We start from the raw sequence: 25,378 nt of genomic DNA, 5'->3' as shown, positions 1-25,378 counted from the left end.
CAAAAGGCTACTTAAATAAATAATTAGTGTGACTATTTTCACAAGTTTCCATGTACCAATACACTCAGAGTTAAATGTTCATATACACTCTTGCTTGTGTCCATAATGGAGCTAAAGGTTCAGAGGGCTTCAGGGCCATATCCTGAAGACAGTCAAGATGACCTAATAAAAACCATGAAGTGAAAAGTGTACTAGAAGGAAATTAAAGAAGAATCCAAAGCATTTAGAAAAAAGTCTAAAAGTGTAATAGCTGATGTGCAACGTGGTATTAAAACCAAAAAATCCTGCTCCTGGTGTAGGGTTCCTCCTTGTAGTCCTAATATTTGAGAGGCTAAGCAGAAGAGCACCGTGTCTGAAACAAACAAAACCTACAACCTTAAAGCAAAAAGGGTCTTGAGAAGGACACTGTTTGGGTCTGAGTTGCACAGTGAAGCCTCAGGCTCAGATAACAGATCTACAAGTGGAGTGTTAGCTGCTGCCTTACAGCCTGCCTTTCTTCGCATCTACAACACTTGTTCTTCTAGCATCGCTAGACAGCATGTGCAAGGCCTGCATCTGGATCACAACAGCTTTGCTTCCTCTTCCTTTTCAGTAGATGAGGGGATGCCAATTGTTTCAAATACAGACTGGTTTTCATCAGTGTGACTGGGTAAGTATTTTATCCTATTAGTCTTTTCCAGTAAACTCTTTACTCTGACTCACAAGGTTCAGACTATTACTAGGAGTGCTACTTTAAAGTCTAATCACCTCAAATCAGGAGGATACTTATTTTTCTATAGCTGAGAGAAGAAAAATGGCTTGGCATCAGCTAACACTGCCATTGATAACGGTCCAAGAGCACAGTAGCAGCCTTTCATTCCCAGTCCAGTGACTGTCAGAGACTTGACAACTAGTCTCTTCTTAAAAGAGGTGGGGGGGGGTTTAAATATCAAAAGAACAGTAATAGCTGGTCTGATTTCCTAGGCTCTACTCTGAAACAGTGCCTAAGGCTGGAGCTCCTTAGGAACCTTTGTGTCCAGCAAGCTCACCTCAGTACTTGAAGTACCTACCACATTTCACATCGGTTTTACTGGCTGCTATCAGCAATGCAGTCTCATGCAACAGTGCATTAAAATCAAACTGGTAACAACCCTGGGAATGTTTGGAGACTCACATTTTGTCATCCTTATAATCTACAAACAGGACAGGATGCAAGGGAGTTCGGGATTAACTCGCCTAGCACTCCAGTGCTAATAGAACACAGGATTTACAGTGCTAAAGAAGAAAAACAGCCTTTTTAAGCAATCGAAAAGTAGTTAAATAAAGTATTTAAACACTGGTTCCTTCCTCTCCATATACTGAAAGTAAAGGGCAAGGGTGTCCACCAGGCCATGAGGTTAGCCCCAAAGCAGAGGCAATGAGCATCCAATGTCACAGATTCTGCAGGAAGAGAAATCCAAGGGTGTACAGTATTCCTGAGAAGATCCCAGATTTTTTTTTCTCAAGTTAGTCTTGGTCCTATATGTTTTAGCTATATGTTCATGTTGGTATGCCTTTCATGACTGAGAAATGGCATTTTCAATCTAGATAGCATAATGCAAATGACCCAAGAAGTTCCACTTGTTCAGACTTGGCTTTCAGGTTTTGATACTAGGGGATAAACCAAAACAGTAATAAAAAGAGTAACTTTATCATTTGTATGCTTCATCTATTTCCTGGGAGGGAATTCCCAGGGCCTCTAGCTAATCTGGGAATACCTGACCTGAACAAGAAGCACGGCTGTGCTGGGCTTTACTCCGAATAATGCATGATGGACTCAACGTAATTCCCAGGGAAGAGCCCAGTCACTCCATTCATAACTCCCTCATACCAACCATCATCGTTCTTCTTGATGACATAGATAATGGCTCCTTCCTGAAAGGACAGCTCATCCTCCTTGTCTTTCGTATAATCATAGATTGCCACGACTAGGGGAGAAACAAAATAGGAAGTGAGCAACAATGCCATTTCTAGAAAGGTAAAGCCACTACGTGTTCATACACAGCAAGAGATGAACATTTGTACATGTTTTCTATCCAATAACTAGTTTAACACAATTGAATGTCCTTTCCTTTAAAAAAAGGTTCTAAATCCAATATAAATGGCAATCAGGTAAAAAGAGAAAGTCACCTTTAGTTAACTCCAGAGAAAAAGCAATCTAAGGAACATGAAAGACAGTAATTCGTTTCAACTTACACTGAGGCACCATACTGTGTAAACAAATGCTCGTACTTAAACACTATTGTTATGAGATACGCTGTGATACAACTGAGAAGTCAGACAGACTAAAGAACAGCAAGGCCATTGCTCCTTTTTTGGATTCTGCCTATCAGTGAAGACTGAATTCCTACAAGCTAATCCACTATACATATACTTTCAAAACATATATTGCATTATGTTACCAACTTAATACATCCATAATAAAGTTAAAAGAACCAAGACACCTGGTTAAATTCCTTTGTAATTTTTATTGGTTTAAATAGGCCTCTGAACCTTTGTCTGATAATCTCTGGTTCCTAACATCACATCTACCCTCAAGAATTTTAATAAAATCAGGTAACTCATAACTTAACTCACATTCACTTAAGACTTAAGACTTTGTTCCAAACTCCAGTATTTTAATTGAGAACTATTCCAGCTGTTTTTCTAAGCATACACTGTAATTGTCTTAAAACTGAAGGGCTGAGATGTAACCCAGCAGCAGAGCCATGAGCCCTGTGTTTCTGAACCACTTTAGTAAAAAAAAAAAATGGCATCTCTCATACGTAATTATCTTCTATTATTGGGATACAATAAGGACATCAGAAACCTAATTTAGAAGAGTCAGGATGTGTTTCCCTACCTAAATACAATTCAGTGTAATTATACGACAAATTTAAGAACTAGTGTTGCCAGTCAATCTGTATTTTCTTCAAGAAAAAGCAATGTTCTTGATACTTACAAAAAATGTACCCTCTGAAAAGTAATGCAGAATAACTATCTTTATATTGGTAACAACACAGTAATTTAGTGGACAACTTTAGTAAACTCAGGATGATCTATTCTCTTTAAAATATAGAAACTGGGAGTTGCAGATTTAGCTTAATGGTTCAGTCCACAGTGGAAGGAAGGAAGGAAGGAAGGAAGGAAGGAAGGAAGGAAGGAAGGAAGGAAGGAAGGAAGGGAGGGAGGGAGGGAGGGAGGGAGGGAGGGGAGGGGAGGGAGGGAGGGGGGAGGGGGGCAGGCAGGCAGGGAGAAGAAAGAAAAGGGAGAAGGAGAGAGGAAGGGAAGAACGGAGGAAAAGAGGGAGAAATTGCCTCAGACTTCATAGCAAATATAAGTGTGTACTGTGGTCACAGTCATGCAAGAGACTGTGTGTGCGTGTGTGTGTGTGTGTGTGTGTGTGTGTGTGCGCGCACGCGCGCATCTGTGCATGCAGTGTGTTTAAGGTGGTAAAATCAGTGATCAACTGAAACTAATTTTATTTCTATTCCCTCAAAATATCCTGTTTTCATTCCGTGGGCATGTATATGTGAAGATTAAGCATCTGGCTACTTTTCTGTAATTATAAGCAAGAGAGAATGGTGCCTAATATTTCCAGTACTAAGATAAAAACAATGTAGCTTCCCAAGTACACTTGCTCCAATTACCACTCCAGTGGAGAGTGTCCTGTATGAAATGCATTGGCTGAACAAAGCTAAACATTTCATTTAAATTTAATATGAAAATGTTAAAGACAGAAGAGGCAAAGAAAATGGGAGGAGGAGCGAGCTCAGGAGGGAGGGAAAGGTGGAACACAGACATGATCAAACCTTAAATAAGTTACACAAAGTAGCAAGCACCCAACACTGAAAATAAGATGCTCACTCATCTGTCCCCAACACAACATAAGCACTGGACTGTATTACAGATCTACATTCAGTAGTAGTCGTCCACTGAATCATGTATGGGAAGGGAAGTGAGACAGAGTGCTCTGCAGAAGCACAGGGACAGGGCAAAGATACAAGAGCATCAGCAGCCACACCTGTCAATAAACTGCCTTTAACTGGTTGGTGAGCTACTAGAAATCAAAAGGTAACCAAGTTACAACCTCCATATACTTTACTTTAGTAAGTCTTGTATGAGGTGAGATGATTTTACTTACATGGAAACTGGAAGGCTTATTATAAAGCAAGTAAAATCTTTTAACAATTTGAAACTTATCTACAATCTGTCCTGAGGTGACCAGAGTTGAACTTGACATTATCACTAATAAATGTAGAGACTTAACAATGTAATCTGAATTAAAAACCATTTCAGAACTAATTGTGGCTGCTGTTTCGATGAAAACACCACTTTGTTAATGAGACATGTTCCTCCGACATGCTAAAGAAACTGCACACAAACATGACTGAAGCACCGCCTAGTGCTCTCCTCATGCAGTGATCACCTATGCTCTCCACCTCAGCGTCTTCCTCCAGTTTCTACAAACTCTGTCTTCTATTTCTCTCGCTACTCTGAGTTTCTACACAGCTAGGGAGAAGGGAGAAGCCCTGTCTTCTAATACTTTCCTCATCACCATGGTCACTGTCTGCACAAGTGCACTCGCCTTCCAATAGTACTTGAAAACCCTGGACATTTTAAGCAGTGTAAGAACGGAATTTTACAAACTCTTCCTGACCTTCAACCCCTACTCACATTGCTTCCTGAAGTATTCTGCTTGAGATATACCCTGGTCGACCATCTATCAATGGCTCTTGGTTCCTTTCTGTCCTTCTAGTTTAACAAAAGTACAGGAGTGCACTATCTCCAGGTACAATGTACTCCTGGATGCTAGAAAAAGCATTCACAAACAACTGACCTTCACTAACTAATCCAATCCTTCTGAAAGCCAAAGGGCTCCCATCTATCTTTTTTCTTTTTAACAACATTTTTAAAAGGCCTTAAAATGGATATATCAGCTAACATAAAAAATTAATTTTAAAAACAATTATTACTTAGTTTTTAACTCTGAAAGTGCTAAAATAACAGAAATAATGCATGTGGTGGACATTTATTTCTAAGTCCCTGGACTTGCCAAACTGAATGCTAGTAAACTGTAGAGTCTGGCAAATCCCAGAATTCAAGACAGTGGGAATAACTGTGAGCTTCACAGTTCAGATCTCAACTCAACTATTACATTCTAGTTCACAAAGCCTACTTATCTTCCCTAAACTTCAATCTGCCACTTTGTCAGTATTACAACAGTTCTTACATTTGCTGTCTGAAAGCACTATTATGTTAAATGCAGTGATTCATAAAAAAATTTTTAGTTTATTAGTAAGTTCTATAAAGTGACAGGCACAAAAAGAATGCATAAAAATACCTGTCACTCCAGGTATGATAGCATTTAATCCAGTACATGAGAAGCAGAAGACCTCTGAGTTCAAGGTCAATCTGGTCTAGTAAGTTCAGGTCAGTTAGGGCTACACAATGAGACCCTGTCTCAAACAAAACCAAACAAATATTGGCCACTACTCAATCATCACACACACACACACACACACACACACACACACTCTCTCTCTCTCTCTCTCTCTCTCTCTCTCTCTCATACACACACACAGTTACATAAAAAATACTGAGACATCATTATTCTTTGGAAATACTCAAAACTAAAAACATAAAAATAACTCAAAATTAATTATCTGAAAGTTCAGCACAGTGGTATACAACTGTTATCCCAGCATGAGGCAGAAGGATCAAAAGTTAGAAGCCAACTAAACTACCTGGTAAGACTATGTGTCAATAATAATAATAATAATAATAATAATAATAATAATAATACTGATATGATGGCTGAAAGCATGGGAATAGAAAATAAATAATTTGGAAAAAATAATCCTCTTCCTGGGGAATCCCAAAGAAAAACCCACTTGTTTTTTATTTTGTGTTTGTGATGGTTTGTATATGCTTGGTCGAAGGAGTGGCACTATTAGAAGGTGTGGCCTTGTTGGAGTAGGTGTGTCACTGTGGGTGTGGGCTATAAGACCCTCACCCTAGCCGCTTAGAAGTCGTCTTTCACTAGCAGCCTTAAGATGAAGATGTAGAACTCTCAGCTCCTTTCACACCATGCCTGCTTGGACACTGCCATGCCTTGATGCTAATGGACCGAACCTCTGAACCTTTAAGCCAGCCCCAGTTAAATGTTCTCCTTTACAAGACAAGACTTGCCTTGGTCATGGTGTCTGTTCACAACAGTAAACCCTGACTAAGACAGTGTTACATAAATAATTTGTGAAAAGCAAGTTCAATAGCATGAGATAAACATAAAAATGTACCAATAAACTTCAAAACCATAAACCCTGTAAACTAACTAAAAAACCAAAACAGAAGAGATAATACAAGTAAATAACGCTTTCCTTGTAAATAAGTAGCAGGTCTCATTTCTAGGTGTAGACGTCTTCCCTCCCTTCAAAAGCCCTCCTGACACTTACTCACCCTTTTCCAAGTAAGACCTTGGTGCCCATGGTGGGTCCTCTTCGGCGTAAGGATCGCTGTACTCCACCACAGCTGCTTCCTCCTCTTCATAGTCCTCTGGAGGAGGTGGTGGAGGTGGGGACTCATCAAACACTGGCTCGTCCACAGGAGGTGGTGGAGGTGGTGTATCTGAAACTAAGAATGTATCAAGCTGACAACAAACAATGTATTATGTAAAATTCAACATTTATCTCAACTTCTAGATTCATTAAATATAAAACCATAAATCTAGACTTGAAAATAATGATCTTTCAGATAAAGAATGGGCAAGAGTAGTTTTCCCACCATGATGTTTTAAATCTTCAAGCATGCCTTTTCCCTCCCATTTGAGTCAGTTGATGGTGCTGAATGAGTTTTGGCCAAAATACTTACAGTTAATTGGGCCTCCAGAACCTTTCAGTAATATACATAATCACTTTTCTAAAAGAAATGAGTACAATATAATGGGCTTTACACCTGTTACCAGAAATATTGATAACTTGGATAATTACAAACACATAAAAAGTAAAATGAGTCAAAAGTTCACAAGTTTTTCCAATCTGCTACATCGTTCTCAATAAAATTGAGGTTTTTCACTATATAAAACAATCAAACTCACAATCCTACTGCCTCAGCCTCCCAAAGGGTGAAATTGTAGGGATTCACCACACTGCCAGCCTAATTTCTGTTAAGCAGAATTATACCAAATTGGGGAGGGAAAAAATCACTAATAACTTTGGAAGTTCAACCACTAAAACATTTTGTTGATGAACTAGTTTTGTTTTTAACTAATTCAGGCTTAGTGATTATTTGAAATTTCTTGAGACTACATGTCCATACCTATTATTAGAACTTAAAATATGCCCTGAACAGAGGTGATCTGAGAATCAGTCTCACCATATTATAGCATGTAAAAGAATCATCTGCAAACCCAGAACTCAAAGCTTTCAATGCTTAGTACACTTCTAACACAACAAAGTAAAGCACACCTGTATTTACCAGCCTTAGTTCTACCCCCAGCACTACTCTTACTTTATAAGTACCAGGACTGTTTCATAAAACTCTCTGAGCAATCCTGTTTTAATCTCAACCTACTGACAGTCAGAGATGTCCAACACCAGTCTGCTATTCAGAGTTCTCCCACAGGTGGAGCCATTCTGTACTTAGATGCTTTATAAAATAAAAATTCAACTACTAAAAATTCTGTATTCCTATGGGACTTGGGGTTTTTTTTCCTTGGGGGTGAAGTGCTCACTGTGTAGCCTAGGCTGGCCTGGAATGTGTACCTGGCACTAGTCCTATGTTGTTTAAAAACAAACAAACGAGAAAAAAAAACCACATCTGTAAACAGATCCTTTATTTGAATTTAATGTTTTTCATACACTGAGATTAAAAACAGCAGTAAAAATTTTAAATGTTTATAAGAAGAGTTAATAACTGCATAAAATCCAAGGGACCTTCAGAAAAATCAGAGAAATTGTGTTATAAAATTACACAAGATACATATACTGTTAATTTTCACCTTCTCTGTAACAGCCTCAGAGCCAGCTGAAAAAGACTGCCACAAGTTACTGTTTTACTTGTGTGTACGCCAGCTATACAGCTAGTGTTGCATAATACATTAGTTCACTTAATCTTTCCCTTGGAGAGGTTTTTGGGGTTTTTGTTTTTGCTTTTATTTTTTTTTTTTTTTTGCAATTCTAGGGCTCAACTCAAGATCCTTACACACCTTACATTCTACATAAACCCTCTAAAACTACACTCCCAGGCCAAGATGCTGTTTTTAATCTTAATTTTATAAATGTGAAAAGAAGCTTCCCCAAGATTGTTACTATAGCAATAGATGGAAAAGCATCTCTGCCCATTATCTTAGAAGCTACCCTACTACCAGACAAAACCTGTACCACATAAGCCACACTTCATTATCAATAAGGAGCCTCGTGTGGCTAGGACTCAGGCTATCACTGAGAGGAGTATGGGGGAATGTCACCCAGGATGTGGACAACCAAACTGACTTACAATTAAGTAGTGTGATGCTGTAAGAAATTATAGTAGCATGCATCATCATGGACCAAATTCTTTATGTGGAGCCAAGAAAGGCTTCCTGAGATATGATAGATGAGTCAAGTTAATGGCTGGGGTAGTTAAGTATAGAAGAAGACAGGCTTACACACACACACACACACACACACACACACACACACACACACACACACAAAACCTGTCTCATAAAAAAAAAGACTCACCTAAAATAGGAAAGGCAGAGGAAAGGATGGCTGAGTTTATGCTCTACTCACTGAATAAGAGGGGTGCCGACATATGAGAACTTTTTTTAAAAAGATAAAAGGAACATATCTGTGTTTTTTTATCACAGTGTAAGTGGTTAATATGACTGGTTCCAATTGACTCCAGACTATTCCACATATTAAATTTAGTGCAAAGAATATGTTAGTTCCATATCTTTAAAATAATGCTTTAAAACCTTATGATGATTCTTTTTTTAAGATTTATTTTTATTTATATAAGCACACTGTAGCTGTCTTCAGGCACACCAGAAGAGGACATCAGATCCCATTACAGATGGTTAGGAGCCACCATGTGGATGCTGGGATTTGAACTCAGGACCTCTGGAAGAGCAGTCAGTGCTCTTAACTGCTGAGCCATCTCTCCAGCCCAAGAATAAGTCTTAAATATTCTCACCCCTCATGAGGATTCTAAAAGTGCACATTTTTCTACAGTGCATGATTTGAAGATAAAAACACTCATTTGACTGTATAAGTCCTGCCACAACTGTTAATTCTGTCCCAGCCTTCTGTGACTGGGAACCAGGTTCAGCACTAGGAAGAGTATAGAGTAAAAATGTCACCATACCTCATACAACAGAAAAAAGAAAGATATGACAGGAAGGAGGTTAAGATTCCTTGTCCCAAAGGAACAAGTTATGATAGGAGCCAAATAGGAAGTGGTTTTTAAAATATTAACAATGCTGCTATAATAGTGATCTACAATTATCTACTCAAGTGACAACTAAGTCTTGAACATGAATCAAGTACTTAAATAACATTAAATTAAATAATACTTCTACTTACCAAATATTTTTTTTCCTTTTTCTTTTTTTTGGAGCTGGGGACCGAACCCAGGGCCTTGCACATGCTAGGCAAGCGCTCTACCACTTAACTAAATCCCCAACCCCCTTACCAAATATTTTTGATGTTTTCTACTAACCCTCTACCTTGCACAAATTACTAGAAAAGTTAATGACAACTAATCCATAATCCTGTTCATCTTTAAAATATGGATTATTTTTGAAGGAAAAAAATTCTGATAGATTATTAATCTGGCTGGTACTCTCTAAAATATTTGAAATAATTTGTTCAAATTGAGCAACATTTCAAAGAACATGTGGTTGCAAGGGAGCGATGGAATTTTCCCAGGTAAATGCTCACCATATTAGTTGATTTAAAAAATAAAAATAATAAAAAAATAGAAAAACTTTTCCACTCATTATTCAACTATCTTCTTTAACCAATGAACTTAAACTGATTTGTGATGAGAAAATGTCATTCTCGATAGAATGACACTTCAAATAAATGTGGAACTCCAAAAAAGTCTAATCAGTCTGTACTTCAGGAAATTTTAAATGCAGTATGTTCTAGCCTACAGTTAACCTCTAAAGGTTATACCTTTTAATTGGCAAACGGTCACACACTAGACCAACTGACCATTGATAGGAAAAACATTTTCTCCCGAAGCCAGCATGGACCACACACAAGCCAAAGGAACAGTAGGCTGCAAAGGCCTAATTTTAAAAAATGAATATAGTTGGACATAAATGAAAATAGCCCTTACATTTAATAGAACATCTTTAAAAATTACAATGTTTTAAAGCTCATCGATACTCATAAAGTACCTTCTAATAAACAAATATAATGAAACTTTTAGAAACCGGCAAATACAAAAGTAAAAGGACTTGACACATTTAACCTTTGGGCACAGTGCTGGCTAGGGTTAGGTCAACTTGACAGTCATTTTGGAAGTGGGAACCTCATTTGAGAAAATGTTCCTACCAGACTGTCCTGTGGACAAGCTTGTGATGCATTTTCTTGATTAATAGGAGTCGGTGGTCAAGAGCGCTAAAAGAAAGCAGGCTGAGCAAGCCACGGGAGCAAGCCAGTAAGCAGCACTCCTCGATGCCCTCTGCATAAGCTCCTGCCTTTAATTTAAGTTCCTGCCCTATTTAGTTCCAGTCCTGACTTCCCCCAGTGATGGCCTGTTACCTGAAAGTATAAGCAAAGTTTGATGTGTGGAAAGATGTGTAAATGAAATGAAAACTTTCTTCCCCAAGCGGCTTTTGCTTATGGTGTTTGATCACAGTAATAGAAACCCTGAGACAAGCACTAAGACTGAATTACAACCAGTTAAAATACAAACAAAATACAAAAAAGGAGGGCCCCAAAATGCCTGCTATCAGCCAGACCCTTTTCTAAGTGCCAGGGATACAGGCAGCATACAAAATTAGCAAAGCCCCTGCTCTGACAGATCGTATATTCTACTGTTAAATGCCTACTTCCAGGGAGCCATAACAAGAAGCTATAATTATTTTCAGCCCAGGAGTGGTACCATCCACTCTTTATATGAGAGGTACACAGCAGAGCTACTGTGGCCTGATGACACTGTATATTAAACTAATGTGCAAGTTTACTTTTGGGGAGAGAGGGTAACTTTGTTTTTTAGATTTACTTATTTTATGTGAGTACACTGTAGCTGTCTTCAGACACACCAGAAGAGGGCATCAGATCCCATTACAGATGGTTGTGAGCCACCATGTGGTTGCTGGGATTTGAACTCGGGATCTCTGGAAGAGCAGTCAGTGCTCTTAACCGCTGAGCCATCTCTCCAGCTCACAATTTTACTCTTGAACAAAGCACAGATTTGCACCTCTCCCACAATCACACAATAGTCAGAAATGCCTGTTAACTTCTGATTGCCTCAAAACCTATTATTAATAGCCTACTACTGACAAGCCTATTATTATAGTCAATTAACACATATTCTGCCACAAGTATTATGTACGTAAAAAATCATGAGAGATCACAATCAATCACACTCAAAACCTATCCCAACTACTGGCAGAAATTAAACCAGGGGTTGTACACAGTAGGCAACTGCTCTACCACCCAGTGATCCCTCACCCTCAGGGGAACATTCTTTTTACATGAATAAGCAATTTACTGGTTATGCATGGATGAGGAGCCTGACCCTCTAATTTAAATAGACAGGAGTTCACAACAGTAATAGGTTACAGATGCTACAGTAGTGGAGAGCATCGTGAGGTTAATTTTATGCAGCTATGATTTCATTAACACTGAATCTTTACTTAAACCTTTGCTTACATCTCTACTACAAATGAGGTCATATGTGGCCTGTGAATTTTTTTATGCTTGAGTTTGATAAAATTTTAACTTTTTATAATAGATTTGTGGGCATTTTATGATAATAAAGGACAAACAGACTGTTTTACATATCAACAACACAACGTTTAACACTGACAAAATCTAAGGGGACCGAAACAATTCAAACCCATGTTATTTGCGGATCAACTGTAATCCCCTAAGTTTAGATTCCATGACATACAATTTTATGACTGATTAGCCCCTAAGTCACCTATCACAGAAACTGTTCATTTCTTTCTGTGACAGACACTCATCATTAAATGTTGACGCAGCCCTCCCAATTAAAAAAAGCAAATTTCCTTAATGCTTTCCCAGAAGAATCAATATACCAATAAAATTAGCTATAGGACTATGCATGATTCAAAAGCAGAACACAAATCAAAGAAAATTCACTGCCAATGGATGGCTGCTTCTTGAGAGACAGACTGGCAAGTTGATCTGTGCCCTACTGTGGTGTAGTCCTTTTTATACTTGAAATGGGAGAATGATATACTCAGGCCATGTATAACTCATCTATGATCTAGTAATAGCAAACTAGGGTACCAGTTTGTTTAGGCAATTAAGAAATAAGCAGGATATTTCTTTGGCAATTAAGAGTATTTGCTCATGCAGTTTTTCTCTTACACTACAATTTTATGTCTGTTTGTTAGACCTTCACAACTATGTGGCGGTGGTGGTGGTGGTGGTGGTGGTGGTGGTGGTGGTGGTGGTGGTGGTGGTGGTGGTGGTGGTGGTGGTGGTGGTGGTGGTGGTGGTGGTAGTGATGTGGTTTTGGTTATGGTCCTGGGATCTCATGGAAGCTAAACATGTGCTCTGAGTGAAACTTCCAGAAACTATCATTTTAAAGCAGAGAAATTTACCATAATTTAATCATATGTATGAATGTGAATATGTGAATGTGAGTGTCAGTGTCTGCAGAGGTCATAGATGTGGATCCTCCTGGAGCTGAAATCCAGGTCCTCTGCTAGAGGAGAGCACATTCTTAGTCAGTGAGCTCTCTTCTAGTCCACCTCCATTACTTTATCATCGCTAGTGATTCATACAATGACCTACTCATATATGTGAAGCATTAGTGAATGACTAGTCAGTCATATGTAAATTACATTCTATGCCTGGAATCTGATCTACAGCAGAAAGAAGACATAAACTTACTATTTTCTTGGACTCTGGCCACAAATCCCATTAAAGGTAACTGAGGAGTCACCTGTAGGATGGGAGGAGGAGGAGCAAGAGATACTGCAAAAACAAAAGGTGCGGAGGATGGGGTGAGGGCGAGTTATATGAAAAGGAAAGGATAGCACAATAAACATATAAAGGAGTACACCACTTTCCATGAATATCTGTCTTCCTTACAGATCCACTTATGAGAGTAATTTTATGAACAAAACAATAAACTGAAGAGTTTTAGTAAGCTTTAAACAGCAGCAGGACACATTCATCCCACATCATCTACTCTAACATGTAATGGGAACACATCCTCATCGTATCTATTGCAAATGTGTTCTTTAAAAATTTCTGTTAATTATCATGAATAGTTTCATTGATTGTTTTAAATGTTTGTCAGTATAAGAGAAAAACCTGACATCCCAACAACCTAAACAGGCTTTTTATTATCCCAAGAACAAATAACAGGCATTAGTTGGTTCTTCATTTAGTTAAACAAATATGACCTGAGTTCTTACTGAGGGCCAAGGCCTCTGCTGGAAGACTAATTATCAGAACCTTTCACTAAGAATCAGGTGCTGTTATTGCAGTTTGTTTTAAAATCCAACTCATCAAATTTCCTCCTTGAGCCTACAGAAAACGCCACTGCTCTTCCAAGGCTGCATTCCTCCATCTCAAATGCATGGCACAGTATAGGAGTAGTGTAAGCCTTCAACAGATATTTATGTATAAACAAACAAGGCAAATACCTAAATAAGTTCTGAAGGTTAACTCTACAGTTAGTTTCCTTGAGAAAGGTTATATACTATGATCTATGATATCCATATTACTAATAGGATTCCCTATTTGCTCCAAATTTCAAGTAACTAATAATACTAAGAAGATTCAACTGTTTTCATCACTCAAAGATCTCTCTCTCTCTCTCTCTCTCTCTCTCTCTCACACACACACACACACACACACACACACACACACACACACACACACACACACACACACACACCACCTTTGTCTACCTTTCCTAGAGACAATGCTGGCCACAGGGACAAGCAATACAGGAAATGGACCTCTTGGACAAGTTCTTGAAGAGATGTATGTATGTTAAGCAGACAGGAGGCGAGAAAGACAATCAAACTTAAGGAACCACGTTAGGAAAAAGGTTGAGAGGCATAAAATACCAGGAGCAAAGTTCACAAGACCAAAATGTTTTCTCTATCTGGCTAGTAGAAGATATGTTTAAAAATTAAACTGGCCATAGCTGGCAGTGGTAGCACAGGCCTTTACTCCCAGCTCAGGAGGAAGAGGCAGGCAGATCTCCAAGTTTGAGAGACCAGCCTAGTCTACAGAGACTTCAAGGAGAGCCAGGGTTACATGGAGAACCCTATCCCAAATACAAAATAAATAAATAAACAATGCTGGAAAGTTGACTCAGCTGTTTAGAGTACTTGTTGCTTCTTTACAGAGGATCTAACACCCACACGGTGGCTCACAACCATCTGTAAGTCTAGTTCCACGAATACAAAAACCCCTAGGACCTTCACAGGTTACCCAGCATGCATGTGGTACACATACATTTGTGTTGCCAAAACACTCAGACATAAAGTAAAGGTAAAATGTTTAGTAAAAATCCCAGAAAGATGAGTGTGTGGGCATGAAAAAGAGCTAAGTGTAAAAACCTAGGTAAAATATCAAGGCCTAGATGGAATGTTAAGGCCCAGATAACTGTTACCTGGCTAACCTGCCATTATGTTTCCCAGATGTTTCTGCTATTACTAGGAACCTTTTTTTTTTTTTAATGTACTTTTTTTGGGATATTTTATTTACATTTCAAATGTTATCCATCCCCTTTCCCAGCTTACCCTCCGCAAACCTCCATCCCCTCCCCCTCCCCCTGCTTCTATGAGGGTCCTCCTTCAACCACCCACACACTCCTGCCTTACCATGCTAGCATTCCCCTACACTGGGGAAACGAGCCTTCACAGGACCAAGGACCTCCCTTCCCACTGATGCCTGACAAGGCCATCCTCTGCTACATATGCAGCTGAAGCCATGGGTCCTTCCATGTACATACTCTTTGATTGGTTTGGTCCCTGGGAGCTCTGGGAGGTTTGGTTGGTTAATAGTGTTCTTCCTGTGGGGTTGCAAACCCCTTCAGCTCCTACAGTCCTTGCCCTAACTCCTCCATCGGGATCCCTGCACTCAGTCGATGGTTGGCTGCAAGCATCCACATCTGTACTGGTCAGGCTCTGGCAGAGCCTCTCAAGAGATGGCACCAGGAAACTTTCTAATGCCAAGACTGATTACATACTCTGTTGTGTCCTGTGCCCGTGGAAACCAATCACGGTAGAAGTCAGTAGAACTGTTTTGTCGTTACCCACAGTAAGCTTGGACCCGAACCAACCACTCGACACACAGCACTGCCTGTCTGCACCTGTGTGTAAGCTTTCACGGTGTGAGCTGTGCCTGGGATGAACCCCATCAGGGGAGAGACCCTGCATCAGTATAAGAAACTATCTGGAATAAGACCTCCATTCTGAGCAGGGGCCGAGTAAAGCTTAAGTTCCCAAGCCTCCCTGAGAACTGACATCCTGCTTGGCAGAAAGACATGCACATAGGTAACTGACATCCTGGTGGACAAGTTAAGACATAAGTGTTAGACATGGCAAGTGCCCTGCCACAGCTGAGTTCCCCACCCAAAGGGAGCAGGATAAGTGAACAACAAAGACAAGTTCCTAAGGAAATCCCCTATTTCTAAATCCTGATCAGTGAAATAACTTGGCATAGATGTTTGTAGATTTGGGGCTTAAAAACCCTGTAGGATCTTAACTCAGGGTCAAGGTTCAGTTCCCAAATCTAGACCATGCCCTGGTTGACCAGTCCTGGGGCGTACATTCACTAAACCATCCCTGTCTGACTGAGATCCGTGTTTCTGTGGTTTGTGAGGCAACAAACAGACTGATTTTTTAAGTCACTCTGCCACAAATTCTTAATGTTACATTTTCTGTTTAAATGCCATGATGAGATCCTTTGAATCTAATCCATAAATAGAATGTAAAAAACAGATAATGCAACCCTACTTCACATAGTGATAGGAAAGACTTTTCTTCAAAAGCTTAATCTAAGCCTAGCACACAGCAAATCAAGGAAGGTTCCAGAAACAGAAAAAAATCAGTAACATTGTAGGTAAGCCAGCACAGGTAACTACTGACTTAATTAGCATACAAAGGACAGGAAAGGGCAAAGGGACTCACAGATTCTTTAGCCTGCAGGAGTAAAAGTAAAGAAGCTACTAACTCATTAACCTTGGTAATTGAGTACTGGAAAAGCACAGGGTAATAAAAAGATACTTGACATAGGGGTTGGGGATTTAGCTCAGTGGTAGAGCTCTTGCCTAGCAAGCACAAGGCCCTGGGTTCGGTCCCCAGCTCCGAGGGAAAAAAAAAAAAAGATACTTGACATAATTGTTGCTAGATATTTCATCACACTGTGAACCCCAATATCGTATTATTTACTGGAAAAACCTGTTTTTAGCTGTAGTGTGGCTCAGCCCTAGCACACACCTTTATAATCCAAGAGCTTTCTGTCTATTGCAAACAGGATTAAATAAAGTCAACCAAAGGTCAAGAAGCAGAGCAAGCAACCAGCTGACAGCAAGTGAACATAGGATTATTAAGGAAAAAAAATATAGAGCAAGAGGGAGTCAGGAAGGATATAGAAACACACAGGAAGAAGGAAAGGACATTGATTTGAAAAGTTTTTTGAGACCATGAGAGAGGGGATTCCTTCTGGAATGTCAGCTGAGGTTCTTTCTCTGCCTTTCTGAGCATCCCAGCATCTGGCTCCTGAGTCTTCATTGGTTAAAATCAAACAGATTTTCTTAAATGAAATGAAAGGCAACAAGAAAATCTGGTGGGATATATTAAAAATCAAGCAGTCTAAAGTCAGGAGCTGTCAGGAGAGGGTAATGACTGATGGTGGGACAGAGAAGCAAGAACAAGTACAAAGCAGGGGAACAGCTCAGCGGATCACTCTGTAGAGTGTCTAGATAGAAGGGAACCAGCATACCCTGCGAAACTGGCTCCTTCCTTCAAAAGATAACTGTAGTTAGGTTTTCCTTGACATCTCACTTCCTGGCAGTAAGACCTTGCCTCAGGAGATTGAGTCTACTGCTGACACAGCTACAAGATCTCTTTCAACAAGCAGCTAGACAACAGCTACAACAGAGAAACAGCAGCACTTGGCAATAGGACCACAGGAAAGAAGAACACTGCATGTGCATAGACATCCTGTGAGACCAAACATCTCCTGGTAGCAGGCACTAACTAACTAACTAACTAACTAACTAACTAACTAACTAACTAACTAACTTCCTCTCAAAAAAAATCTCTCTTCAGTTATTGTTTATCTACTAAGTAAAAACAATGACTTTCGTACTTGGAGGGGGAGTACGCGCATAATCTTTACAACAGTCTTTTTTCATGGGCAAATTGATCTTATTAATTGGAGCAGGACTGTCAAGATGGAGTTTCTTTGTGTAGCCTTGGGTGTCCTAGAACTTACTCTGTAGTCTAAACTGGCCTCCAACTCAGATGCCTTTGCCTCCGGAGCACTGGGATTTAAGGCCTGCACCAACCTAGCCCAGCTCAAGGCCATCATGTTTTTAAGAAGGCCATCAAAAGCAGCCTTGCAAAAGTCAATTCCAGACCTTCCTAAAAAAGAATTACTCTGAAACAATTGTTTTTCTAAGCTATTTGGGAAATTTTCAAAAATTCATCTAACCAGAATTCAGTTCTACCTGGTTCTGTGCATTCCTGTGATCAGAAAAGACTGGCAAGTAGAAGCTGGGCACAGCTCGTAGTAGAGCATATGCTTCGTATGCCAAAGGCTTTTAATTCCATCCTCATTAACAAACAACAAAAATGGGAAGCAACCTTATAAATTTGTATGTTCCCATTATTTATCCAAGATGACTCCTTATATGATAAGACCTTTACCTTGGAACCACTGAAAGGTCTGAATTTAGAATGAGTTACATTATTTTTCTTAAAAATACAATGGTGACAGGCTAGAGACATGGTTCAGTCGATAAGAGCACTTGCTCCAGAGGACCCAGGTTCAATTATCAGGACCCGCATGGTAGTTCGCTATTCCAATTCAGGGGGTCCAGTGCCTTGTTCTGGCACCTATGAGTAACATACATTAACATATATGCAAGAAAACACCATACACATTAAATAAAATGAAAAAAAAATACAGTGGTGTAGTAAGAAAAGAGATTTACCAGGTGGCTGAGATTCTAGAGAGACCTTAAACTGAGCATCAATGAGACTACTATTATGTATACAACAAGATTAGATACTAAAAGTAAAAGGCATTCCCAACAAAACAGACTTTAAGGATAAATGTGCTGGTGAAACAGACTTTACAAGTCTTAAGTTTCCTGCTGACTTATAGTCTTGTGAAGCATCTTTGAGATCTGATACTTCAGACATCCAATTCAATAGCATTTAAACCAATGATATGAGACTTTTTTTATCTTATTTTTATAAGCTTTATAAATATACTTATAAAAAGGTAAAATAAACATAATAAGAATTGCTTCTGGGGCTGGAAAGATGGCTCAGCAGTTAAGAACACTAACTATTCTTTCCAGAGGTCCTAAGTTCAATTCCCAGCACCTACATGGTGGCTCACGACTATCTGTAATGGGATCCGATGCCCTCTTCTGGTGTGTCTGAAGACAGCTACAGTGTACTCATGTGCATAAAATAAATAAATAAATCTTTAAAAACAAAAAAGGCTGTAGTTCTTGGATGTCCACAGATAAGCAGTATCATTTTTTAAAAAACTACTTCTGAATTCAATGAACAACATTATGTTTAGTTATTACACATTAAATTTAGTTGGTATTTTATATTCCAAGGAGGAAAATAACTGATGCAATTTATTTCAAACTATATTTCTTTAAAATAAATATCAACCTAGAACAAGGAAAATTTAAAAAATAATTTGAGTAATTAGTATTAGGAAGCTATCTAATGATACAACTGGGGTTACCAAAGAACTGATAACCTTGTCATCTCAGAACATTCTTTTTTTTTTTTTAATTGATTGATTGATTGATTTAGCATGTATGAGTACACTGTAGCTGTCTTCAGACACACCAGAAGAGGGCATCAGATCTCATTACAGATGGTTGTGAGCCACCATGTGGTTGCTGGAAATTGAACTCAGGACCTTTGGAAGAGCAGACAGTGCTCTTAACCGCTGAGCCATCTCTCCAGCCCCAGAACATTCTTTTTAATTACATCATTTGATACTTTTTCAAATACAAAGTCAGCAAATGCTGTTATGCCAAAAAACAAAACAAAAATAGGAATTTAAACCTAGCTGATGATGACTTACAGTCCAAAAATATACTTTGCATTTAGTAGTCAATACTAAGGATCTATTTGTTTTACCTGGTCAAATGGGAATGTACTTAAGACTTTTTAGCTGTGGGGTTTTTGGTTTGGTCTGGTCCTCTCCTAGGAACTATCTAAAATAGCATTCAAACACAGCTTCTGGCTAAGGCTCCCCCCCTCCCCCCAGAGCTGGGGACTTAACCCAGGGCCTTGCACTTGCTAGGCAAGAGCTCTACCACTGAGCTAAATCCCCAACCCCCTGGCTAAGGCTCCTTATTTAGTATGCAGTGTCAAGCTCTAGTCTGCTGCGGAGTTGTGCTGTTCTGCCTAACCTCCTGCCCTTAGAGACTAGGATGCAGCACCACTCATACTAGCACTGCTTTTCACTGCTTTTTTGTATGTCCCTGGAAGGAAAAGAGTTTAAACACTTTAAGATCATAAAGCTTCTAGTTTAAGAAACACTAGTTATTGAAAGTTAATTGCTATAAACGGCTTCATACTTGAAAATTGTGGTTAATGTCTTATTAACTAGGTTTGTTATATGTGTTTAAATGTATATATAATAACCATATGTAGATATATATGCATTCTTTAATAACAAGATGCTTTATATTCTTAAAGAAGACTTAACTAATAACTATATTTCTCTAACTCTTCACTGTTGGCAAATAAATCTAAATAACAGTTTCTTGATTTTATAAGCAGAGACCCAAGTGTTTCAGTTATGTTCTAATGAAGGTTTCCTTCAGTAACTTGCTTCTAAAATGCTCTCAGTGGAATACAACTACCTTCTAGCCTGAACTTGGCACTCTCATTCCATGCTTTATCCCTGTTAGCCTGCCCTTTATCAGACTCAAAACAAACTGTACATTAGTGGGAATGCTGTCAAACTTATACCCTACAGAACCCCACTGCCATGTCAAACTTCATTCTTCAGAAGCATGCATCCATGGCAAAGCTCTGACTGAAAAATATGGGCTCATACGGGCATCATGTTCACAAAATGATTCACTAAGCATTAAGTCTCACCAAAGAGTTGTCAAAGAACAAAGACATGCGTGGGGTTGAGGTACAGGACAAAGACAGAACATCTGCCTAGCACACTCAAGGATCATGGTTCAAATGCCACAGACTTCTCCCTCTAGAGGAACAATAGTTCTGTTCTGTTTTCTAAATTAGGTTTAAAAAGCACTCTGATTAACAGAGCAATTGTCTTCTTTAAAGTTACCAAATTCTAAAAGAAGAAACTTAGAATACAGAAAATACAGTCACAACTGAGCTACTTCTCATAGCCCCAAGAATTCCAATTCACCTTAGTTCCTTGAGTGTGTAAAATACTTAGATTAAAATCCCTACCTAATGATTTAATTTTACTTTAAAATATATTTGGCATATATGAATCTGATTGAAATATGAAATCTTTAGTGCATTAGAGATACAAGCCTAACACTAACATTAGAGCACTTGCCTAACACAAAACCCTAGACTCAATCCTTAGGACTTAAAAATTAAATACATGAAACACATATTTAAACATGTGTCAAATCTTACCTATATAGGTCTCATAGAACTACTGAATATATACATGCAGAATAAAATATTCCTTCCATATTCTTACTAAGTTCTTTGTACATCTGTTATCAAAGCTGCAACCCAACCTCATTATGGATTTAACCATTTTGGATTAACATCATTGTTTCACACCTTTAAGTAAAGTAAGAAAAGGACTATATGCGGTACTTTACAAATACCCAATAGAGCTAGCCCATCTTTCACAAAACTATTAAGTAAGCTGTAACTAATAAACTAAAACTGAAGGACGAAATAAACAATGCATGCAACGGCCAGCCGTGAGATCATGCACCCTACTCAAGAGGGTAAGGCAGGAGAAAGATGTGAAACCACAAATCCAAAACCTGTCTAAATAAGATATTATATCTTTTAAAGTGGGAGAGAATAATTTCAGAAAAAAAAATACTTCTAATGCAAATTTGGAAAACACAACTAGAAGCAGAATATGTGATATATTCTGGCAATATTTAAGATGAAAATAAATTTTAAGAAAAAACAGCCTAAAACACTAAGCATGAAAAGACAAATATTTCAATCAAGGCATTTAGGTGGCTACAACTGCATTTTGCACTGACTAAACTACAAATACAGCATCCAATATATGAGAGGAGCCCGGAACAGCGGAAAACTTGGAAAAAGAAAGAAAGGTTTCATTTGATATTCAACAGTACTTTTGAACAATTTTCTCAGAACACTACATAAAGACCAACAAGGACTCCAACACCAGCATATCTTATACTATAATAAAGTCTTCCCTTCCTCCTTTTTCCCCTCTACCAAAACCAGAGACGGCCTATCAGGTGAAAACAAAAAGAAAAAGAAAAACCAAAAATCCTTTTAATTTGAAGGTCGATAGGACATGACAATAGAAAAAGCATGAAATACAGAATCAAAAAATACTGAATGGCACACACTTTCAATGCCAGAACTCAAAGGCCAGGGCAGGCAGATCTCTGAGTTCAAGGCCAGCATGGTCCACAGAGCTACATCTAGGACAGCCAGCTCCACAGAGAACCCTATCTTGAAAAACAAGCAAACAAAACACCTTGACCTTGGTTTCATGGTCAAAATATATATGACTGATCACCAATATTGGGACTGAGAGATGTTCAGCAATTAAGTTCACAACTGTTCTTTCCTGAGGACCAAGACTCAATCAATTCCCAGCATCCACAACTATCTGTATGTCCAGTTTTAGGAGATACAACTCCCTCTTCTGGCTTCTGTGGGCATTAGGCATATACATGGTACACAAACATATCTACTTGCAAGCAAAACAACTATATATACATAAAATAAAATAAAAAAATAAGTTATTTAAAAACTATCACCAATTTTATTTTCTATATGTGAATCAAATGAGATAACAGATAAAAAGAAAGTCATTTTTTTCTTTTGCAAGTTTCTAAAGAACATAATTAAGGTTTTACTAACAGGTAGCAGCCACAGCATAAATTTTCCACTCCATAAATTCAATGCTTATGAGATATGGAATGATTTGTCCCCTAAATCAGGAGCTCACACAGGCTTAATTACCTCTTAGCAAAAATTAAAAAAACAAAACAGTTAACATAATATATTCATGTAGTCAAGATGTCTAAAGTTTCTCTTGCATTCTCCAGGGAATGAACAAAATACTGTAACATGTAGCATTAAATGTGCAAGGTTAGCTTTTCTGTAAGATATGATTCAGTTCTTTATTTCAACTGTTACATTTGAATCCATTTCTAAGCCCCATCACAGTGTCTGATGTAATAACTGTATTAAGACAGTTTGACTACCTAATGCAAAACACCTTTATGTACACCCAACTTCGGTGTAATGCATAGAGCAGTGATGTCTCATTAAAAAAATAGTTTTGTATACTATACAAACTGTATACAAAAAGAGTATATATACTATTCTTATATATACACTCGAGTCAGGCTCTCATTCTGCAGCCGAGACTGGCTACTCTCCTTGCCTCTGCCCAAAGAATGCGGAGGTGACAAATAAGCACATGGATGTCTAGTTTAGTATTAGTTGGGTGGGTTTTTTTGTTTTGGTTTGGTTTTGGTTTGGTTCTTCAAACCAGGGTTTCTCTGTGTAGCTAGTCATCCTAGAACTCATTCTATAGACTAGACTGGCTTCAAATTCAACGATCCACCTGCCTCTGCCTCCCAAGTGCTGGGATTAAAGGTGTGCGCCAGCACTGCCCCAATTCAGTATTAGTTTTTAAAAGCAATGACTAGGCACTGAAAACCATTCCATTGGGGGTCAGCGGGAGGAACTCTTTAGCTTTACATATAACCACGGTGTTATTAAAATCTCAGTATTCACTCATTCTTCTATCCAGCCAACAGTAATCTAAACTACCAAATGTGTATAGGATAAACACCTAGTATGTACGGGCTAATTAAATGTAACAAAGGGGTTTTGTTTGTTTTTGATGGTGCAATACAAAAGAAATGAAAAGAAACAGCAAAAGGAAAAATCTAACCTGGATTCTGGTTATAAAAAGGACCTCCATTCATCTGATTCTGAAGGCTTGTTTGTGAAGTTATGGAAGGAGGGCGTCTATAGGGCAATGAGCCCCCTATTGTGGGTGGCGTATGGCGAGAGGCAGGCCTATTCATGCTGTAGAACTGAACAGGATGACCTGGAAAATGGACAGAACACAAATGCATTATTAAAAGACACTTGCCTCAGATAATGAAATTCCTATGTACATCATTCCCATTCTAATAAGATTATTAAAAAATCATAGATTTATTTAATCCAACTTAATGCAAAGTGACAGCTACTACTCTGCTGATACTGTATTAAAGCACAAAAGTAGGAAAATCAAAATATTACATTTGGGAAAGTAACATCTACATCAAAAACTAGTTAACATTTTTACTTTCTTTTAATCATTTGACTATATTTTAAAAGCACAATTAATTAAAATGTACACCTCTGATATAGACAGAATGTATCCCAATGCCAAGTCTCCAGTATAGCTATTCTCAACCCCGGAGGCCACACATCAGATAGTCTGCATATCACATATCTATCTACATTATATTCTTTTCTTTTCTTTTTTGGTTTTGTGAGACATGGTTTCTCTGTGTGTTCTCTTGCTTTTTTGAAACTCACTCTGTAGACCAGGATGGCCTCAAACTCACAGAGATCCACCTGCTTCTGCCCACCCAAACCCCAAGTATAGGGATTAAAGGCATGTGCCACCATTGCCCAGCTCTACTACAGCTCATAACATTTTTAAATTACAGTTATGAAGTAATTTTATGGTTGGGGTCACCACAACATGAGGAACTGTATTAAAGGGTCACAGCATTAGGAAGGTTGAGAAGCACTGCCTTGGTATACCAGCTGTAAACAGTGATTAGGTCATGAGGGTTCTGTTCTTATAAATAAATAATGCCATTATCAAAAGTGGATTTTTCTCTTTTCCTATCCTATGTACACAGTCTCTCACCAGGTAAGAAACCTTGATACTAGATATTCTGTCTTCAGAACTAATATATAATATAGCCAGACTAATATAATTTATAAATAACCTAGTCTACAGTATTGTTCTAGGACACAAAAGAGATTAAGTTTCCCTCTCCTCTCCAAAAACATAATCATTTAAAGCAGATACTAAACATTGGAGACTAAACAAAGAATCAAATTCTGGGAAAGCAAAAAAAAAGAGCAAAGAAAAATGTTTGATACAGTCATATTCTTAAACAGGTAGAGATAAGCTAACAAAAAAGCACTGTTTAAAAGGAAACAGAATTTCAACAAACACTTGCTGCTTTAATGCCAGGTCAACCCCATCTTTATACAATTCAATATACTTATCCTCTTACGGCTAGATTATGTCTTAAAATTAGTTTATGAAGTCTGAATCAAAAATTATCATCACCCCAGAAACCTATCCATGTTTCTTACTCACTTTAACCTATTTTACCTCTTCAGAATTATTCACTGCTAACATCAACTGGAAACATACTTTCCTAATCCACCCAGTTTCCTAATATAATTCAAACCCTAAATCCAACTTGCCTTTCTCCTCACTTGGTGCCCACTCAGCCAGGGGTCCTCTTATAACAGAGTATTAGAACACCCATCAAAGAACACCAGCAAGCCACAAGGCATGGGAAGAAGGGAGTGTCAGAAAAACAGGGAAGAGGAGGAGACGCGGTACCATGAGGGGAAGAGGGGAAGACAATAGGGAGAAAGCATTGCCCAGGATCTTCAAAAAGCTATAGATGATTAAATTTATTTATAAGGAGGGCACATTCATACCACACAGAGAGTAAGAACGTGTGTGTGTGTGTGTGTGTG

At 38.5% G+C, this 25,378-nt stretch overlaps 1 protein-coding gene across 1 annotated transcript in view; it reads right to left on the bottom strand.

The window, feature by feature from the left end:
* Abi2 (abl interactor 2) overlaps positions 1-25,378 on the bottom strand; it is a 149,635-nt gene that overhangs the window by 89,078 nt on the left and 35,179 nt on the right. Inside the window, exons 9-12 of the mRNA XM_032899745.1 lie at positions 23,547-23,705; positions 13,080-13,163; positions 6,457-6,630; positions 1,854-1,946 (exon numbers count right to left, since the gene is read on the bottom strand). Of these exons, the coding sequence (XP_032755636.1) occupies positions 1,854-1,946; positions 6,457-6,630; positions 13,080-13,163; positions 23,547-23,705 (510 nt within the window). The remainder of the gene's footprint in view (positions 1-1,853; positions 1,947-6,456; positions 6,631-13,079; positions 13,164-23,546; positions 23,706-25,378) is intronic.

This window comes from Rattus rattus, chromosome 4 (assembly GCF_011064425.1).
Source record: "Rattus rattus isolate New Zealand chromosome 4, Rrattus_CSIRO_v1, whole genome shotgun sequence".
NCBI classification, from domain to species: Eukaryota; Metazoa; Chordata; class Mammalia; order Rodentia; family Muridae; genus Rattus; species Rattus rattus.
The sequence above is the reverse complement of the archived record's forward strand: the minus strand, read 5'-3'. Positions and strand labels throughout refer to the sequence as shown.